The sequence below is a fragment of the Mesocricetus auratus genome, unplaced genomic scaffold, assembly GCF_017639785.1.
Source record: "Mesocricetus auratus isolate SY011 unplaced genomic scaffold, BCM_Maur_2.0 Super-Scaffold_100004, whole genome shotgun sequence".
Taxonomy (NCBI): domain Eukaryota; kingdom Metazoa; phylum Chordata; class Mammalia; order Rodentia; family Cricetidae; genus Mesocricetus; species Mesocricetus auratus.
In genome coordinates this window covers 97,359,123-97,374,202 of record NW_024429189.1, presented here as the reverse complement: position 1 = coordinate 97,374,202, position 15,080 = coordinate 97,359,123, and the positions used below count along the sequence as shown (strand labels likewise).

The following is a 15,080-nucleotide window of genomic DNA, read 5'->3' as shown; positions in this document are numbered from 1 at the left end:
CACCTGTTGGAAAGCCTGAAGGCATTTCTCAGTTCAACATGTATTTCAGCATAAATCCTTAGAGATTTGTTAGTGTTCTTTTGCCATGTGCCTTACAGCAGTATGTTTCTTGTGGATCTCCTCTTGAAATGCTAGGCTGGTAATGGCTCTGGACCTTCTTCTCATTGACACAGGCTTGTATGACCGTCTATGACATTCCTGACCTGCTGGGAGGAGGAGGAGGAGGATGTTTAGGATCTGTGGTCTTCTCAGAGTCATTTTTGACGTCTCAGATCCTGGTTAGAGAAAAGGGTAAGTGTGTGTGATGTGTAGAAAGTGAGCCTTGAAAAAAAATTATAAAATCGTAAATTAAGCCAAAGATTACATAAACTGATTAATATGTTAAACTACTTACAGTAAGCAAATGGTATGTATTCTAATTAGTGAATAGTACTTATAAATTAATAAGAAAAATATGCTACTCAGTAGTTACATGGGAAAAAATACAAACAAGCTATTCACAAAGTAGAAAACAAAAGTCAAGGCAGATGGGTTTATGTATATGAAGATATGCAACCTCAATAAAGGTCAAGAGGAAACAATCTATAAAGTAAAAATTGGATACTCATTATTCCCTATGCTGGCCAAAAGAGGAAACTGCAAAGAATGGTAGTGTGGTGCTGGCACTATCTCCAGTTAACCATCTGTGGTCCTTTGTTCTGCTTTAACAGAAATCGTGAGTGTATAAGAAATCCATTAAGTGCTTTGGCAACATTTGTGAATTTCAGTGTTTAGCAGCAGTAGCAGCAGCAAGGGCCCCTCTAGTGTTAGAACCCTCATTACAGGCCTTGGGCAGCAGAACTCCCAATTCTCCAGGGGTGAGCACCTCTTTTTTTTTTTTTTTTTTTTTTGGTTTTTTTTGAGACAGGGTTTCTCTGTGGCTTTGGAGGCTGTCCTGGAGCTCACTTTGTAGACCAGGCTGGTCTCGAACTCACAGAGATCCACCTGCCTCTGCCTCCCAAGTGCTGGGATTAAAGGCGTGCACCACCAACGCCCGGCTGAGCACCTCTTTTATACAGCTAGGAAGCTAGGACCCTGCACTTTACAAGTGTCATCTCCTATATAGACTTAGAAAATTGGGACTTTTTAGCCCCTAGCAGCAGCTGGTATAGTATGTGATGGGCTGAAGTGTCAGAATTCCTCTGCTGTTGACAATTGCCATTGTCCCAGCCCCCAGGCCTGGAGTGTCTGGGGCTTTTAGCCTTAAAAGCTTGCCAGCTCTCTGGAACTTTTCCAAATATCATGACCTGCAGTTTATCTTAGCTGATCTTTATGGTCTTTTATCCTTTAGCCCCAGCTATCCGCCCTCTCCCTAATTCTGCCATCCTTCTTGTTTAAACTCATTTACTGTCAAACTGTTCATCTGCCTCTTCATTGTAAGGCAGCTAGCAACGTTGCTGTTTTTGTGGCATGGCCTATGAATGGTGCAGTATTGCTGCTACTTTGCTGCCTCTGCTGTCATTGTCACTCTTAAGTCTCGACTGCTTCCTTCTTCGTGTCACCAGGTCAGCAAGCACCACTACAGGTAGGCAAGAAAAGACCATTTGAGAGAAGCCTCATATTGGACTTTAATATTGCAATACAGAGGAGGGTATCTACCAGCCAGTTCAGGAAGTATATTATATAGCCAGAGAGGGGTTTGCAGCAATCACAATATATCTTGCATGTAAACAAAGGTCACCCCATTGTCTCTTCAGTGCCATTCACAACTATCACTCTGCAAGGCCATTGGGGGAGTGCCCCACCTTTGGCCTCAGTAGAAGTGGTTAGTGGGTTGTCTGGAGTTTTCCAAGGTTTGTGAGAGCAAAGTCTAGTACAAACTGAGATAGTTCTTGCTGAGGCTGCACCTCCAGGAGCCAGAACAATAAGCTGCTACAGTTGTGTAGTTTTCTTAAGGTATTAGTGGATTGTTCAGAACAGTTAGCATATGCGTCATCTAGCTGGCCCTTTGACTTGCAGTCCTTCTATTCACAGCAGCCAGGACAGCAACAGGCAGTCCCAAACTGCCAAATAGCCCCATCCTGTGCAAGCTTTGCTTGTTTACAAGAAAGTAAAACATAAGAAATGCTTACAATAGGAGCTTAGCTTATTTGTGATGGTGAGTGCAGGGCATGTCTGTAATCCTAGCAGTTGGGGGCAGAGGCTGGAGGACTACTACCACAAGTTCAAAGCCAGCTTAGTCTACATAGCAGTTCTAAGTATATAGGTTTATAGTAAGGAGTATGTAGTAAGACCATGCCTCAAAATATCAAAAGACCAAAAAAAAAAAAAAAAAAAAAGCTCAAACTTGTCATTATCATGAAACAGGATTTAAGGAGATTTTTTGGAGTTTAACCCCTGCTCAGTGCTCCAATGAGAGGGCAGTCTGCCTCATCCTTCTCAGTAAATTACCCTGCTGTGTCTTAGTTACTGTTCTCTTGCTATGACAAAATACAATGACCAAGGCAGTTTACAGAAGGAATTTAATTGGGCATATGGCTTCTTCAGAGAGATAAAGTCCATGATGACAGAGCACAGTCATGGCAGCAGGAACTGGGAGAGCTGGAAGCAGAAGACAGAGAGTACTCTAGGAATGGTGTGGACTTTTGAAGCCTCAAAGCCCTCCCCTGTGACACATCCCCTCCAACAAGACCACACCTTCTAAACCTTCCCAAACAGGTCTACCAACTAGGACCGTATTCAAACATATGGGGGCTATAAATGGAGTTTTTTGTTTGTTTGTTTGTTTGTTTTACGAGACAGGGTTTCTCTGTATTGTTTTGGAGGCTATCGGTCCAGACTGGCCTTGAACTCACAGAGATCCGCCTGCCTCTGCCTCCCAAGTGCTGGGATTAAAGGCGTGAGCCACCACCGTGTGTAAATGGAGTTCTTAATTGATCTAAATAATAAAAACCCAGATTCAGGTATAGAGGAAAATGCTGAGAGATTAGAGATAAGGAGCAAGCCAAAGCCACCTTTACCTCATTAGCTTCCCAGTAGAAAAGAGAGAGTTCCTGCTTCTTCTTGCTTATATCCTCTCTCCACCCAGCCATCTCACTTCCTGTTTCCACCCAGCCATCTCACTTCCTGTTTGTCTGTATAGACCTCCCCACCTAGTGGCAAGCTCCTCTGGTCTTCCGACAGGGTTGTACAAGCAAGATAACACCACAGGGTCTATTCTCAAACTGCAGCATTCTGCTCCCTGGCACCCACATACTTTTGGCCATATCAAAATGCATTGAGTCTAATTCAAAATGCCCATAGTCTTTCAGTTTCAACACTGCTTAAAAATCCAAAGTTGAAAGCCTCTTCTGAGACTCAAGGCAGTCTCTTAATTGTAAGCTTCTGTGAAATCAGTAAGGCAGTTACAGTAGCATAGGAAATACATTACCATTGCAAACAGGGAGGAATCAGGGCACAGTGAGGAAGCACTGGACCAAAGCAAGATCAGGGCAAACTCCAAATCCTGTAGCTCAGTGTCGTGTCAAAGGGTTCAGATGGCCCTTGCCTTCCAGCTTTGGTAACACCTGGTAATGGTAGATGTGGCTTTAATGGGTATACATAATACCTGTACTTCTTGATAAAAATTACAGGTAAAAGGGACTAATTCATGATTACTCATTTGCATGCATGTTTCTCTTTGTTCTGAAGAATACTCAACAACCACTCACAATCAGCATGTTAGTCTCTCTGTCCCCAGATGAGGAAGCTCCCTTTGTGTGTATGGGGGGGGCACCAGACTATGCTAAAAGGAGCCCTTGCTTCTGTGAAGTAAAAAGACACTTTCTGTCAGAGTAGGCCTGCAAGGTGGGCTGAGGTGGCTAGGCATAATTGGTGTGTTTTTTGGTTTTCCTGCAGGTGGCACTGTTACCCCAGAAACCAGCTACATCATCCTGACAGAGGCCATCCCCAGATTCTCTTCCTGGTTGGTTAGTGTCATGCTCTGGTCACAGTGGGCCTAAACCCAGAAAACCTGGGGCAGAGGCTCAAGGAGGACCCTCTTCACAGAGTCCCTGGAGAGTTGTCAGATTGTGAACTAGCTTTTATTTAGGAGTAGAAGCTACCCATAGTCTTCAAAACCTCCAAAAAGAGAGCAAAGTTATTTGTGAAGTCACTGCAGGATGACATTAACACTCTCACTAGATGAGAACACTGGAGCTGAGGCCGATAGCCAGGGCGGGTTCCAGCACCTCCTCACCGTCACCTCTCCAGGGTCTCAGGTCTTGAGAAGTGGATTTCTTCTCTGTCAGAGGGATTGGTGCTGTTTTTCTAAGTGCCTCTCCACGTGTAGAAAAGTCCCATTTTCTTTGATCAGGCTTGTTTCTTAAATACAGTTTGGTTTGTTGTTGTTTGGTTTTTGTTTGTTTTGTTTTAGACCGGGTCTCATGTAATTCAGGCTGGCCACAAACGTCTCACTCTGTAACCAGGGATGCCTTGATCCTCCTGCCTCCCTTTGAAATGCTAGGGCTACAGTGAATTACCATTCCCAGATTAGTATTTGGGACATAGAAAATATGTTAGCAAGAAATCTAGTATTTCACGGTTTAAGTACTGCAGGGATACGTGAATTTCTTGGTGATGGCAGCTCAGGCCACGAAAAGAAGGGCAATGACCAGAGACAAGCTGGTAAAGCAGTGCTCCAAATGCCGGCCAAGAGTGAGTGGTTGGCTGGGTGACTTCAACACATAGAACCTGCAGTCTCCCTTTTCCTGAACTGTGTTCCAGGAGCACTGCAGATGTCTGTTAGAAAAGGACCAGCTTGAAGAGAAGTTTCAGTTTGTCCCAGCTCAGTTTGCAGAGGGCACAGACAGACAACTTTTGTTTGTTTATTTGTTTGGCACAGGGTTTCTCTGTAGCCCTGGCTTTCCTGGAACTCACTCTGCAGACCAGGCTAGCCTCGAACTCATAGAGATCTACCTGCTTCTGCCTCGCAAGTGCTGGGATTAAAGGCATGTGCCACCACCACCTGGCCATATAACTCTTCTTTATTGAAAGCTCTCTATATAGTTTGCTTCCAGTGATTAAATTAAATCTAAGTTATTTGAGATCACATGCAGACACACACACAGTTTACACACCATGAACAGGCATGGTAGTACATACTTGTAAGCCTAGCCCTGATGGCTGAAGTACAGAGGGAGTACAGGTTGGAGGCACAACTGCATTACATAGTGAATTTTAGAGCAGCCTGGGCTGAGGAAGGCCTGCCCTTAAAAGACAGCATCTTAGTAGCTATTTTAGAATGCATTCATTTCTGCAGCTCTGATAGAGATAGGGGAAAACAGAGTCGTACTCTAACAATGTATATTTAAATAGGATGCACTCTAGCTAGGCATGGTAGCACACTTTTAATCCCATAACTCAGTAAGCAGAGGCAGGCAGATCTCTGAGTTTGAGGCTGACCTGATCTACATATCGAGTTCCACACCAGCTAGGACTACATGGAGAGGCCCTGCCGTATAGTACACTCTGAAATACTTCATGTGCTTCCATTCATTGGGAAGTGATTTCCCCCTACTGTGAATGCACGTGGAGATTGTGCATCCTCTCCATGCTTGTGAGCTCATTAGCTGGCCTCTGGTCCTGGCAGGAAAACCCTGATGACCAGCAGCATCTTTGTTTGGTTGGTTGGTTGGTTGGTTGGTTGGTTTTTTGAGACAGGGTTTCTCTGTATTGTTTTAGAGGCTGTCCTGTAGCTCGCTGTGTAAACCAGGCTGGCCTGGAACATACAGAGATCTGCTTGCCTCTGCCTCCTGGGTGCTAGGATTAAAGGCGTGCACCACCAACACACGGCTTACCAGCAGCATCTTTGCCAGTATGTCAGGGCCTGAGAGGAACTACCTAAGGAGAAACAGCAGGATTCTATCCTTGAAGCACTAAATTGAAAATTCTTCATTTCTGTTGGCTACAGGTGGAAGATAATGAAATAAAATTATCTGAGAAAGCCCTGCAAGCAACAAGGGTAAGCAGTATTTATTTTTGTTCCCAGCGATAGCATCATTAGTAGCTTGAGATGGGGACAGAGGGATGGCTCAGCAGTTACGATTGCTTGCTGCTCTTGCAGAGAACCAGCACCCACGTGGTGGGTTATAACTGTTCATTACTCCAGTTCCAGGGGATTCCGTGCCCTCTCCAGCCTCCCTGGGTATCAAAAAGACATGTAGTGCATATACATGCATGCAGGCAAAGCACTCATACACATAAAGTAAATATTTTTGTAAGATGGCATAAATATAAGCAATTTGCAATAATAAAATATTTCACCTTGGGGCTGGAGTGATGGCTCAGCAGTTAAGAGCACTTGCTGCTCTTCAGAGGACACAGGGTCTATTCTTGCATCTACATGGTGGCTCATAACCATCTGTAATTCTACTCCCAGAGGATCCTATGCCCTCTCTGGCCTTCAAGGGCACCAAGCATATGTATGGTACACAAACACGCATGCAGGCAAAACACCCATACACATAAAACACATAAATAAAAATTTAAAAGATTGTAAGCCGGGTGCTGGTGGCTCACGCCTTTCTTTAGTCCCAGCACTCGGGAGGCAGAGGCAGATGGGTCTCTGTGAGTTCAAGACCAGCCTGGTCTACAGAGTGAGTCCAGGATAGCCTCCAAAAGAATACAGAGAAACCCTGTCTGGAAAAAAACAAAAAAAAAATTTAAAGTTTTTAAGCGGGGAGGTGGTGGTGCATGCATTTCTTTAGTCCCAGCACTCACGAGACAGAGACAGGTGGATCTCTGCGAATTTGAGGCTAGCCTGGTCTACAACACTACACAGAGAACCCTGTTTCAAAAAACAATTTCTTTTTAAATACCTCATCTTAACTGCTAAGCAAAGAAAAGGTTTGTAATTCTTGTCTTTGATTCCTATTAGCATTTTCCACTTCCTGTTAGGTCTCTGGGGAAAGAAAACACTTTTGGGGGGAAAGTGAGAGGGATTCTACCTAGACTTTTTAGTGTTTTTAAAAATCTCCCTGTACGTTTTTTTAAGTCAGCACTGGGGATCAAATCCAAAACCTTGAGCATTCTAGGCAAGCTCTCTCTACCATGGAGCTGTCTATCTCCCCAAGTGTCTTGAGCACTATTAAAAGCAGATCCCAGATTGACCTACACAGAAGCTGAGAAGACAAGGTGTCAGACCAAAGAGAAGTGGCTTCTTTTTCACAGACCTCAGTCCACTGGAACAAGACCATCGCAGGTAGGGTATAGAAGCCAGGTGTGATAGGCAGTACACACCTGTAGTCCCTATAGTCAGGAAGCCCAGGCAGGAGGATCACTGCAAGTCCCAGACCAGGCTGGGCAACAGTGAGACTTTGTCACAAAGAACAAAACTCATACTGTTGGTAATAAGCCAAACCAGATGATGCCGAAAGCATGTGGTATGTGTTTGGTGTATTCACATTTTTAGACTGACAAAATGGATGAGTTTTGAGTTTGTGAGTTCTTATGCTGTAAATCACCAGCTTTTTTGTTGCTAATGTCTTTAAAGGGGGACGAGTGTTTCTTGGGCACTTTGCTAACAGGAGGAAAAGGAGCATATCTTTATTCCAGCAGTCCACAGTCCGGGCCTGAGGAAGGTAAGCAGCTGTGACTGTGTTCTTGGCTGTGTCTGAGTCCCTTGTTTGCAGGTGTTAGCACAATGTTGTGGTTCATAATACACCTGCTCTCTGCAAAGACGTGCTGGCATAGAAGTGTTTTCCTGAGCTGCTTCCCGTTGGCTCAGATTCTTTGTAGATGAAAAAACTTGTACTGGCTTCATGAGCACGGGTCTGTACCAGAACTGCACGTGGTCCCCTCTCTGCTACCTTTGCTTTGTTCTTAAGGTGGGCCCAAGTGGCAGCACTTCCAGTATAGAGGCCATAGACCTGCACAGTTTACTCCTGTGTAACAAACTATTACTAATTTCATGTTTTAAAACAACACCTCACCAAGCAGTGGTGGAGCATGCCTTTAATGCCTTTAATCCCAGTACTCAGGAGGCAGAGGCAGGCAGATCTCTGTGAGTGTGAGGCCAGCCTTGTCTACAGAGTAAGTGAAGATGGAGTTTCTGTTCTGCCAGGTTCTGTAGCTCTTTAGTCCCAAACAAACACACTGAGACTTATATTAATTATAAACTGTTTGGCCAAAGGCTCGGGCTTTTTATTGGCTAGCTCTCTCTTAATTATCAACCCATTTCTCTTAAACTATGTATTGCCACAAGGCTGTGGCTTCCCTGTGATGCCCCTGTATGTTACTCCCTAAGACTCTCCCTCTGTGTTCCTCTTCCCAGCATTCCTAGTCTGGTAGCCCCGCCTATACTTCCTGTCTGCTATGGGCCAATAAGTATTTATTCATCAGCCAATAAGAGAAACATATATTCACAGCATATAGAAGGATATCCCCCATCAGTGAGTTCCAGGACAGCCAGGGGTACACAGAGAAACCCTGTCTCAGAGAAAAAAAAAAAAATGAAACACCTCTTCCATTTTACAAGTCAAAAGCCGAGGTGAGCAGGGCCGGGCAGCACATGAGTGTAATGTCAGCATTGGGGGTTGAGGCAGAGGCACGAGTTCTGACCATGTGTTAAAGGCAACCTGGACTACACAGTGAGCTTAATGCCATCCAGGGCTATTAATCAAATATTCTTAACAAGAACACCAAGCAGGCTTGTATAGATCAAGGTCTAATGAGGCCCAAATCAAAGATCATTCAGACCTAACTCTTTAATCTAGAGGCTCTGGGGAAAGAGTCTAAGTTGTTGGTGCACCAATTCCCTTTGTTTATAGGAATGAAGCCCCCATTTTATGCCTGGCTGCTAGAGACTGGTTGCAGACCCTCCCTTGGATCTGAACAACCGATAATGGCCTTTGTGTTGACTCTTTCTCACATCAGTCTGTCCTCTGGCTTCTGTGATTTACACTATTTTCCTTATACACTTATAGTCACTCCCTTGCAAGCATCTTAAAGTCTTAAATATCAATGACTCAGATATTCCAAATCCCATCATCAGGATCATCTCCAGGGACTGGAAACATGGCTCAGCAGTTAAGAGCTTTACTGCTCTAACAAAGGATCCAAGTTCAATTCCCAGTACCTGTGTCAGACTACTCACAACCCCTCATAACTCCAGAGAAATCCAATACCTTTGGCTCCAAGGGCTCCTGTGTTCAAGTGCAAATACTGACACATAAACACACATAATTAAATGTAAATCTTTTTTTAAATGGAATAAATCTTTAGCCAGGCAGTGGTGGCACACACTCTTCATCTCAGGGAGACAGGGGCAGGTGGGTCTCTTGAGTTTGAGGCCTCCTCTAGTCATGTCCAGCCTGTGGTGCCTGGGGCATCTGCGACGCAGGATAGCTGTGAATATAGCCCAATGAAGAATCACCAAGTTAGTGCAAACGTTGAGACCTTCTTTTTTGCAAATTCTATGGGATCCAAAGAACTTTATTGTGTAGTTCCCAAATATGACCTCTGTAGATAGCAGTTGTATTGAAATGTTAAAAGGTTGGACACACCTGAACCTTATATAGATAAGGCTCAAGACTTAATCAAGTACAGGTGTGAAATGTAGATTTTTTCTTTGTGGACTTACAAAACTAAAGAACTACCTACTTGTTCCTTGCTCTCCCAATAGACAAGGCAGAACTAGCATGGGATAACCTACAACTTCAGGTTCAAAGGAGAGAGGGCTGGTAAGGGAAAATTGGAAGTCACCAACCTAGAGCAACTTTAAAATCCAGCTGGGCAAGCAGGCTGAGTCTGGTGGTTCAGGCCTTTAATTTCAGCCATGGGAGGGAGAGGCAAGAGGATCTCAGGTTCAAGACCAGCCCCTAGGCAACTCAGTAAAACCCTCTCTCAGAATAAAAGTAAAGGCAAGAAAGACAGCTCAGTGGCTTAGAGCACTGGCCACTCTTCCAGTTCAATTTCTTGCACCCCACATGGTAGCTCCCAACTGTCTGTGATTCCATTTCCTAGAGATTTCATGCCCTCTTCTGGCCTCCAAGCACTCACTGCACACATGATGAATTTACAGACAGACAAAACACCCATATACATAACATTAAAATAAAATCTTGGGAAAAAAGTAAAAATAATCCTTAAGATATGGCTTAGTGTCATAGTGCTTGTCCAGCATGCTCTGAGTCCAGCTGCCTGGGTTTAGTACCCAATACAGGGGTGTGGGAGTCTCTAGTCAGGTGGTCAAGTTCTAGTTCTTTGATTATGGCCCAGGCCTGAGAACTGCTCCTTGTGGCTCTCAGCTCTCCCCTCTGAACTGTTGGTTTTGCCTTCTGGGCTCCTTTTTCCACGCCTTCCTTTTCCAGGAAAGATAGTAGCAGTTCCTTCCTCAGGACCCGGGGCCTAGAAATAATTCCCCATGTGTCTCAGTCAGTTAACTGTGGCCACTACATAGGTTCTGTAGATTATACTTAAATCATCAAACTTGGGGGCAACCGCCTGCACCCCCTGAGCCATCTTGCCATCCCATCCCTCAGAGCTCTTGATTTCACTCTGGCACATGTCTCTTCTCAGAAGATAGAATTACTTTGCAGCTTCCCTTCGTAGTTTCAGGCGCCTGCTAGTTGGCAGTAGAATTCTGGGGCTTGAGCATCCTCCTTTCCTTTTCAGTCTCTCCCTGTCAGTGTGGGCTGGCAGGGTTTTGCTGATAGAAAACTCTTGAAAACATGTTGGTCTTAAGTAGATTTCATGGAATTCATTTCTGTGCTTCTTTTCAGTTTCCTCAGAATAACTCTGTGTGTGTGTGTGTCTGTCTGTCTGTCTGTCTGTGTCTCTGTCTTTCTGTGGGGAGGGACTGGGAGACAGATTTGCTGGGAATCTACACCAGGGCCTCATAATAATAGACAAATGCTATGCTCCTGAGCTGTAACCCCAACCCCACAAATAACATTTTCATGTGAGTCCTGTTCTTTCCTGTTGAATATAGATAGCATTTCTGTGGAGTTCGAACTCTGACTTCGCAAATTCCTCAGCCTCTACAAAGCAAATCCTCTTTCTGGATGATTTCTTCTTATTGAAAATATTTTAGCTGGTGGCAAATTCCTCTCCCTGTTCTTAGATCGTTGGTTCATCTTTGCTGTTCACACAGAAGACAAAGCACATGGAGCTCGTGATATCCTAGGAATTATTCTGTGCCTTCTTTGCTGATCCTTCAGGTCCTGTTGCTGAAGGGGCATTGTGGAAGTCATGTCATGTGACTATAGTACTAACCTTGAGCAAGATCATGTCTAGAGAGTATGGGGGATTGTTTGGATTTGAGAGATAACCTGTCTCCCAGGGTGGTCTCAAAAAGAGATCTTTCCACTTTGCCTTCCATGTGTTGGTAATACAGGTATGTGCTGTTACACTCACATTGTATACTATGTGTGTTGTTTTGATTAGAGGTACTGGGGGTTGAACCCAAGGCCCTATGAATGCTAGGCAATCATTGTATCACTCAGCTGCTTCCCAAGCCCTAGGTCGTTTCGTTTTATTTGGGAGCCAGAGACTGTCTTGACTTGTTTGGAACTTACTATATAGACCAGGCTGGCTTCAGATTCACAGACATCCACCTCCTTCTGCTCCACCATGTTTTTTTTTAAACAGGTCTTACTTAGCTCACACTGGTGCCTCGTACTTGCTATGTAACCAATAATGGTTGAACTGCTGACCCTCCTATATTAATCCCCAAGAACTGGGATGTAGGTATGTGCTACTGTGTTGTGTTTATGCAGTAATGCAGACTGAACCAAAGGTTTCATGTATGCTGTATAACTAATCTTCCAACTGAATGCATCTCCAGGCCTTGCGTAGTGTTTTTAAAGCAAGCTGTAGATACAATAAAGAGGTGATTGTGTGGTGTCATCCCTTGATCCATTTTTAAATATTTATCAGGGATATGCGCCAAAATTAGTTTGTACCTTCTCAGCAAAGGGCTTTATTAGAAAACTGATTTTGCGTTATGTGATGCTATCCAACAAGATTTAGTGTATTTAGTCTCTGTAAGAACAAATGGCACAAGTAGAAATTTCCGGGTCCTTATTAGTCACTTTGTTTATGTTCTACACAACTCCAGTTCTTCTGTATGCTCGGCAGACACTCTACCACTGAGCCGCTCCCCAGCCCGCTCACGTCCTTTTAAGATCTTAAACCTAAGCTGGGTGTGGTGGCATATGTTTGTAATCCAGCACTCTTGTGCTCCCAACACTTGGAAAATTGAGGTAAAAGGATCAGCAATTCAAGGCCAGCATGTTCAGATAGTAAATTCAAAGCAAGGCTGGATAGCAGAACCCTCTTCGAACCCTACTTTATCCCTAGAAAACTTAAGTTTCACATTTACCTAAGTTTACACAGTTCATGCTGCAGTCTGTAGAAGCAGAAAAATTTAACAAGTCTCCCTAGCCTGTGTATTAAAGTAAGCATTTTGTCACTTCAGAGTTGAAGTCAAGGGATTAACAGACCTTTATTTTATGCCATTTAAGACCACCCCTCTTGTGGTACTAGGAGGTTGACCCTAAGAGCCTTACACATGTGCTAGGCAGGAACTCCTTCACTAAGTTATATCCCCTGTTTGTTTTTTTGTTTTGTTTTGTTTTGTTTTTTGTTTTTTGAGACAGGGTTTCTCTGTGGCTTTGGAGGCTGTCCTGGAACTAGCTTTTGTAGACCAGGCTGGTCTATCCCCTGGTTTTATTATTGCTAATTTTTATTTTGATTCAGGGTCTCTCCAAGTCTCTTAGACTGACCTTGAACATACTCTGTAATACTTGAACTTGAGGTGCTCCTGCCTCAGGAGATCAGAGGCATGTACTTCCTTATCCTGCTAGGGGCTCTCTTAAAGGAAAATAACACAAAATGCCTAGGGCTTTTCTCAGGCTTTGCAAAGATGAATGGTCCTGATAATCAAATGTTGTTAGTGTCTCAAAATCTGCCTTTAATTGAGATATGATGAGTTTGACATTGTATATTTCCATCCCTAACAGTATTTATCTGGAGCTCCTTCCTCAGCATCATGATTGATCAAATCGTCAGTTCTGTGGTTGTAGCCTGAGTTGGCAGCGGCAGCTGCAGAACAGTTCAGATCTAGACTGCCGTTTTGCCATCTGACTTTCCCTGCAGAGGACTTAGGACTGAGAATAGCACTTCCCCATGAGCTGCTTTCATCTCCAGTACTTCCTCCCTTCCATAGCCCTGGGCTTTACTGTCTTAAGACACCTGCTATTCAGCTTTCCCTTCATTCTGTCCTTCTTGTGCCCTTTTGTCTGGCCCTGCTGTTTGTGGCCAGGCAGGCTGCCCAGTACCTAATCCTTAAAAACTTGCTTTAGACTCAGACCCATATCCTTAAACATGTTCTGTTTTAACTTATTCCAAGTAAAATCACATTGTGTGTACTGTCCTGGGGCTTGCTTTTGGGCTCCGTATTATGCTCCTAAAATTTATCTAGGTTGTATTGTGTTTGGGAGCAACACAGCAGCGCAGTGAGGATGGACCAGCTTGCTAGGAGGATGTGCTTGCACAGCGGGCTGCCAGTGTGTCCAAGGAGGCTGAGACAAGGGCAAGCTTTTAAAGGCAAACATGAGGAAGATTGCATCAGATATTTTGAAGCCAACTGTGGCATTGATGATTAATAACAAAACTGGGTGTCGTTCAAGGTCAAACAGACAGTTGCTGGATAGATTCCTCATAGAAGTACTTTTTATTTAAGGTTGCGATAGACTCTATAGGAGCTCTTTTGTGATAGCTAATACCAAGAAATCATGGGTAAAAGTCCTTCCTTCATAATTTGATGTTATTTACTTTTTGGAAGGGTTGATATAAAGTGACTCAGTTTAGATTCTTTAAACTTTCACCAATCACAGTTTATTTTATTTTTTTAAAGATTTATTTATTTACTTTATGTATATGAGTACTCTATCTGCATATACAACTTTATGTGAGAAAGGAGCACCAGATCTCATTATAGATGGTTGTGAGCCACCACATGGTTGCTGGGAATTGAACTCAGAACTGCTGGAGAAGAGCAACCAGAGCTCTTAACTTCTGAGCCATCTCTCCATCCCCAATCACAGTTTTAAGTGTTTATATAGTTCATTGATTTCCATAGCTCCAAAGTATTCCTTTATATGAAAATAAGGCATTTATGTGTATAGATGTTTTGCCTGCATGTATATCTGTGCACCATGTGGATGTCTGGTGCCCAGGGAGACTGAAAGAAGGTATCAGAGCCTTTGGAACTGGAGTTACAAATGATTGCGCTGACATGTGGGTGCTGGAATTGAATCCCAAGTCCTCTGAAAGAGTTCCTAACCCCTGAACCATCTTTCCAGCTCCTCATTTTTATTCTTGAGGATCTTCTGCTTATAGGTTTGTTTTGGCTTTTGCTATTGAATCAGTACAGTTATTAGCTTCTTTTTGTGGTGGAGTGGGGATTGGTGGTGGTGGCTGGCCTTGAACTCAGAGTCTGCCTCCCTAGCACTGGGATTAAAGGTAGAAGCCACCATGGCTGTCCAGTTCTTAGAATTCTTTTTTTTTCTGAGACAGTGTTTCTCTGTGTGGCTTTGTAGACCAGGCTGGCCTCGAACTAACAGAAAATTGGGCTTCCTCTGCCTCCTGAGTGCTGGGATCAAAGGTGTGTGCTGATACCACCACCCGGCCAGTTCTTAGAATTCTTACATGCTTCTTTTTTAGTCACAGAAATCCCCATTTCTCCAGAATTTGATATGGAGCAGCAGGATGTGGGGGTTAGGATGGTTGCCCACACAGTCTTCATCCAAGTGTTGTTAGAGTGCTTGTACTAAGGTGTGCTTCGATGAGTAGGGTATATCGTTCTGGCATTGTGTGAATGCAGTGCCATGTAGTCAGGGTTTGGGTTTATATATCTCTGATTGTTAGTGAGCATTGACCACATATTCATTGGCCATGCTTGTGTATTTTGTTCAGTCTCTTTTAGAAATCCCTTGCTTACTTTTAGGGGTTATTTATAGATCTGGAGTACTAATTTTTTGGGGGGGGTTAGGTTATATGTGGCAGTTTTTTATTTGTGGTGTATCTTTGTTCTTGACACTTTTTTAGCTGGGCTCTTT

General features: G+C 43.8%; 1 protein-coding gene across 2 annotated transcripts in view; it reads left to right on the top strand.

The window, feature by feature from the left end:
* Window positions 1-15,080, top strand: part of Dnaaf9 (dynein axonemal assembly factor 9) — a 130,320-nt gene that overhangs the window by 60,598 nt on the left and 54,642 nt on the right. For both annotated transcript variants that reach the window (XM_040746302.1, XM_040746301.1), the window contains exons 17-20: window positions 174-291; window positions 3,877-3,947; window positions 5,930-5,980; window positions 7,511-7,598. In XM_040746302.1, coding sequence (XP_040602236.1) covers window positions 174-291; window positions 3,877-3,947; window positions 5,930-5,980; window positions 7,511-7,598 — 328 coding nt within the window. The remainder of the gene's footprint in view (window positions 1-173; window positions 292-3,876; window positions 3,948-5,929; window positions 5,981-7,510; window positions 7,599-15,080) is intronic.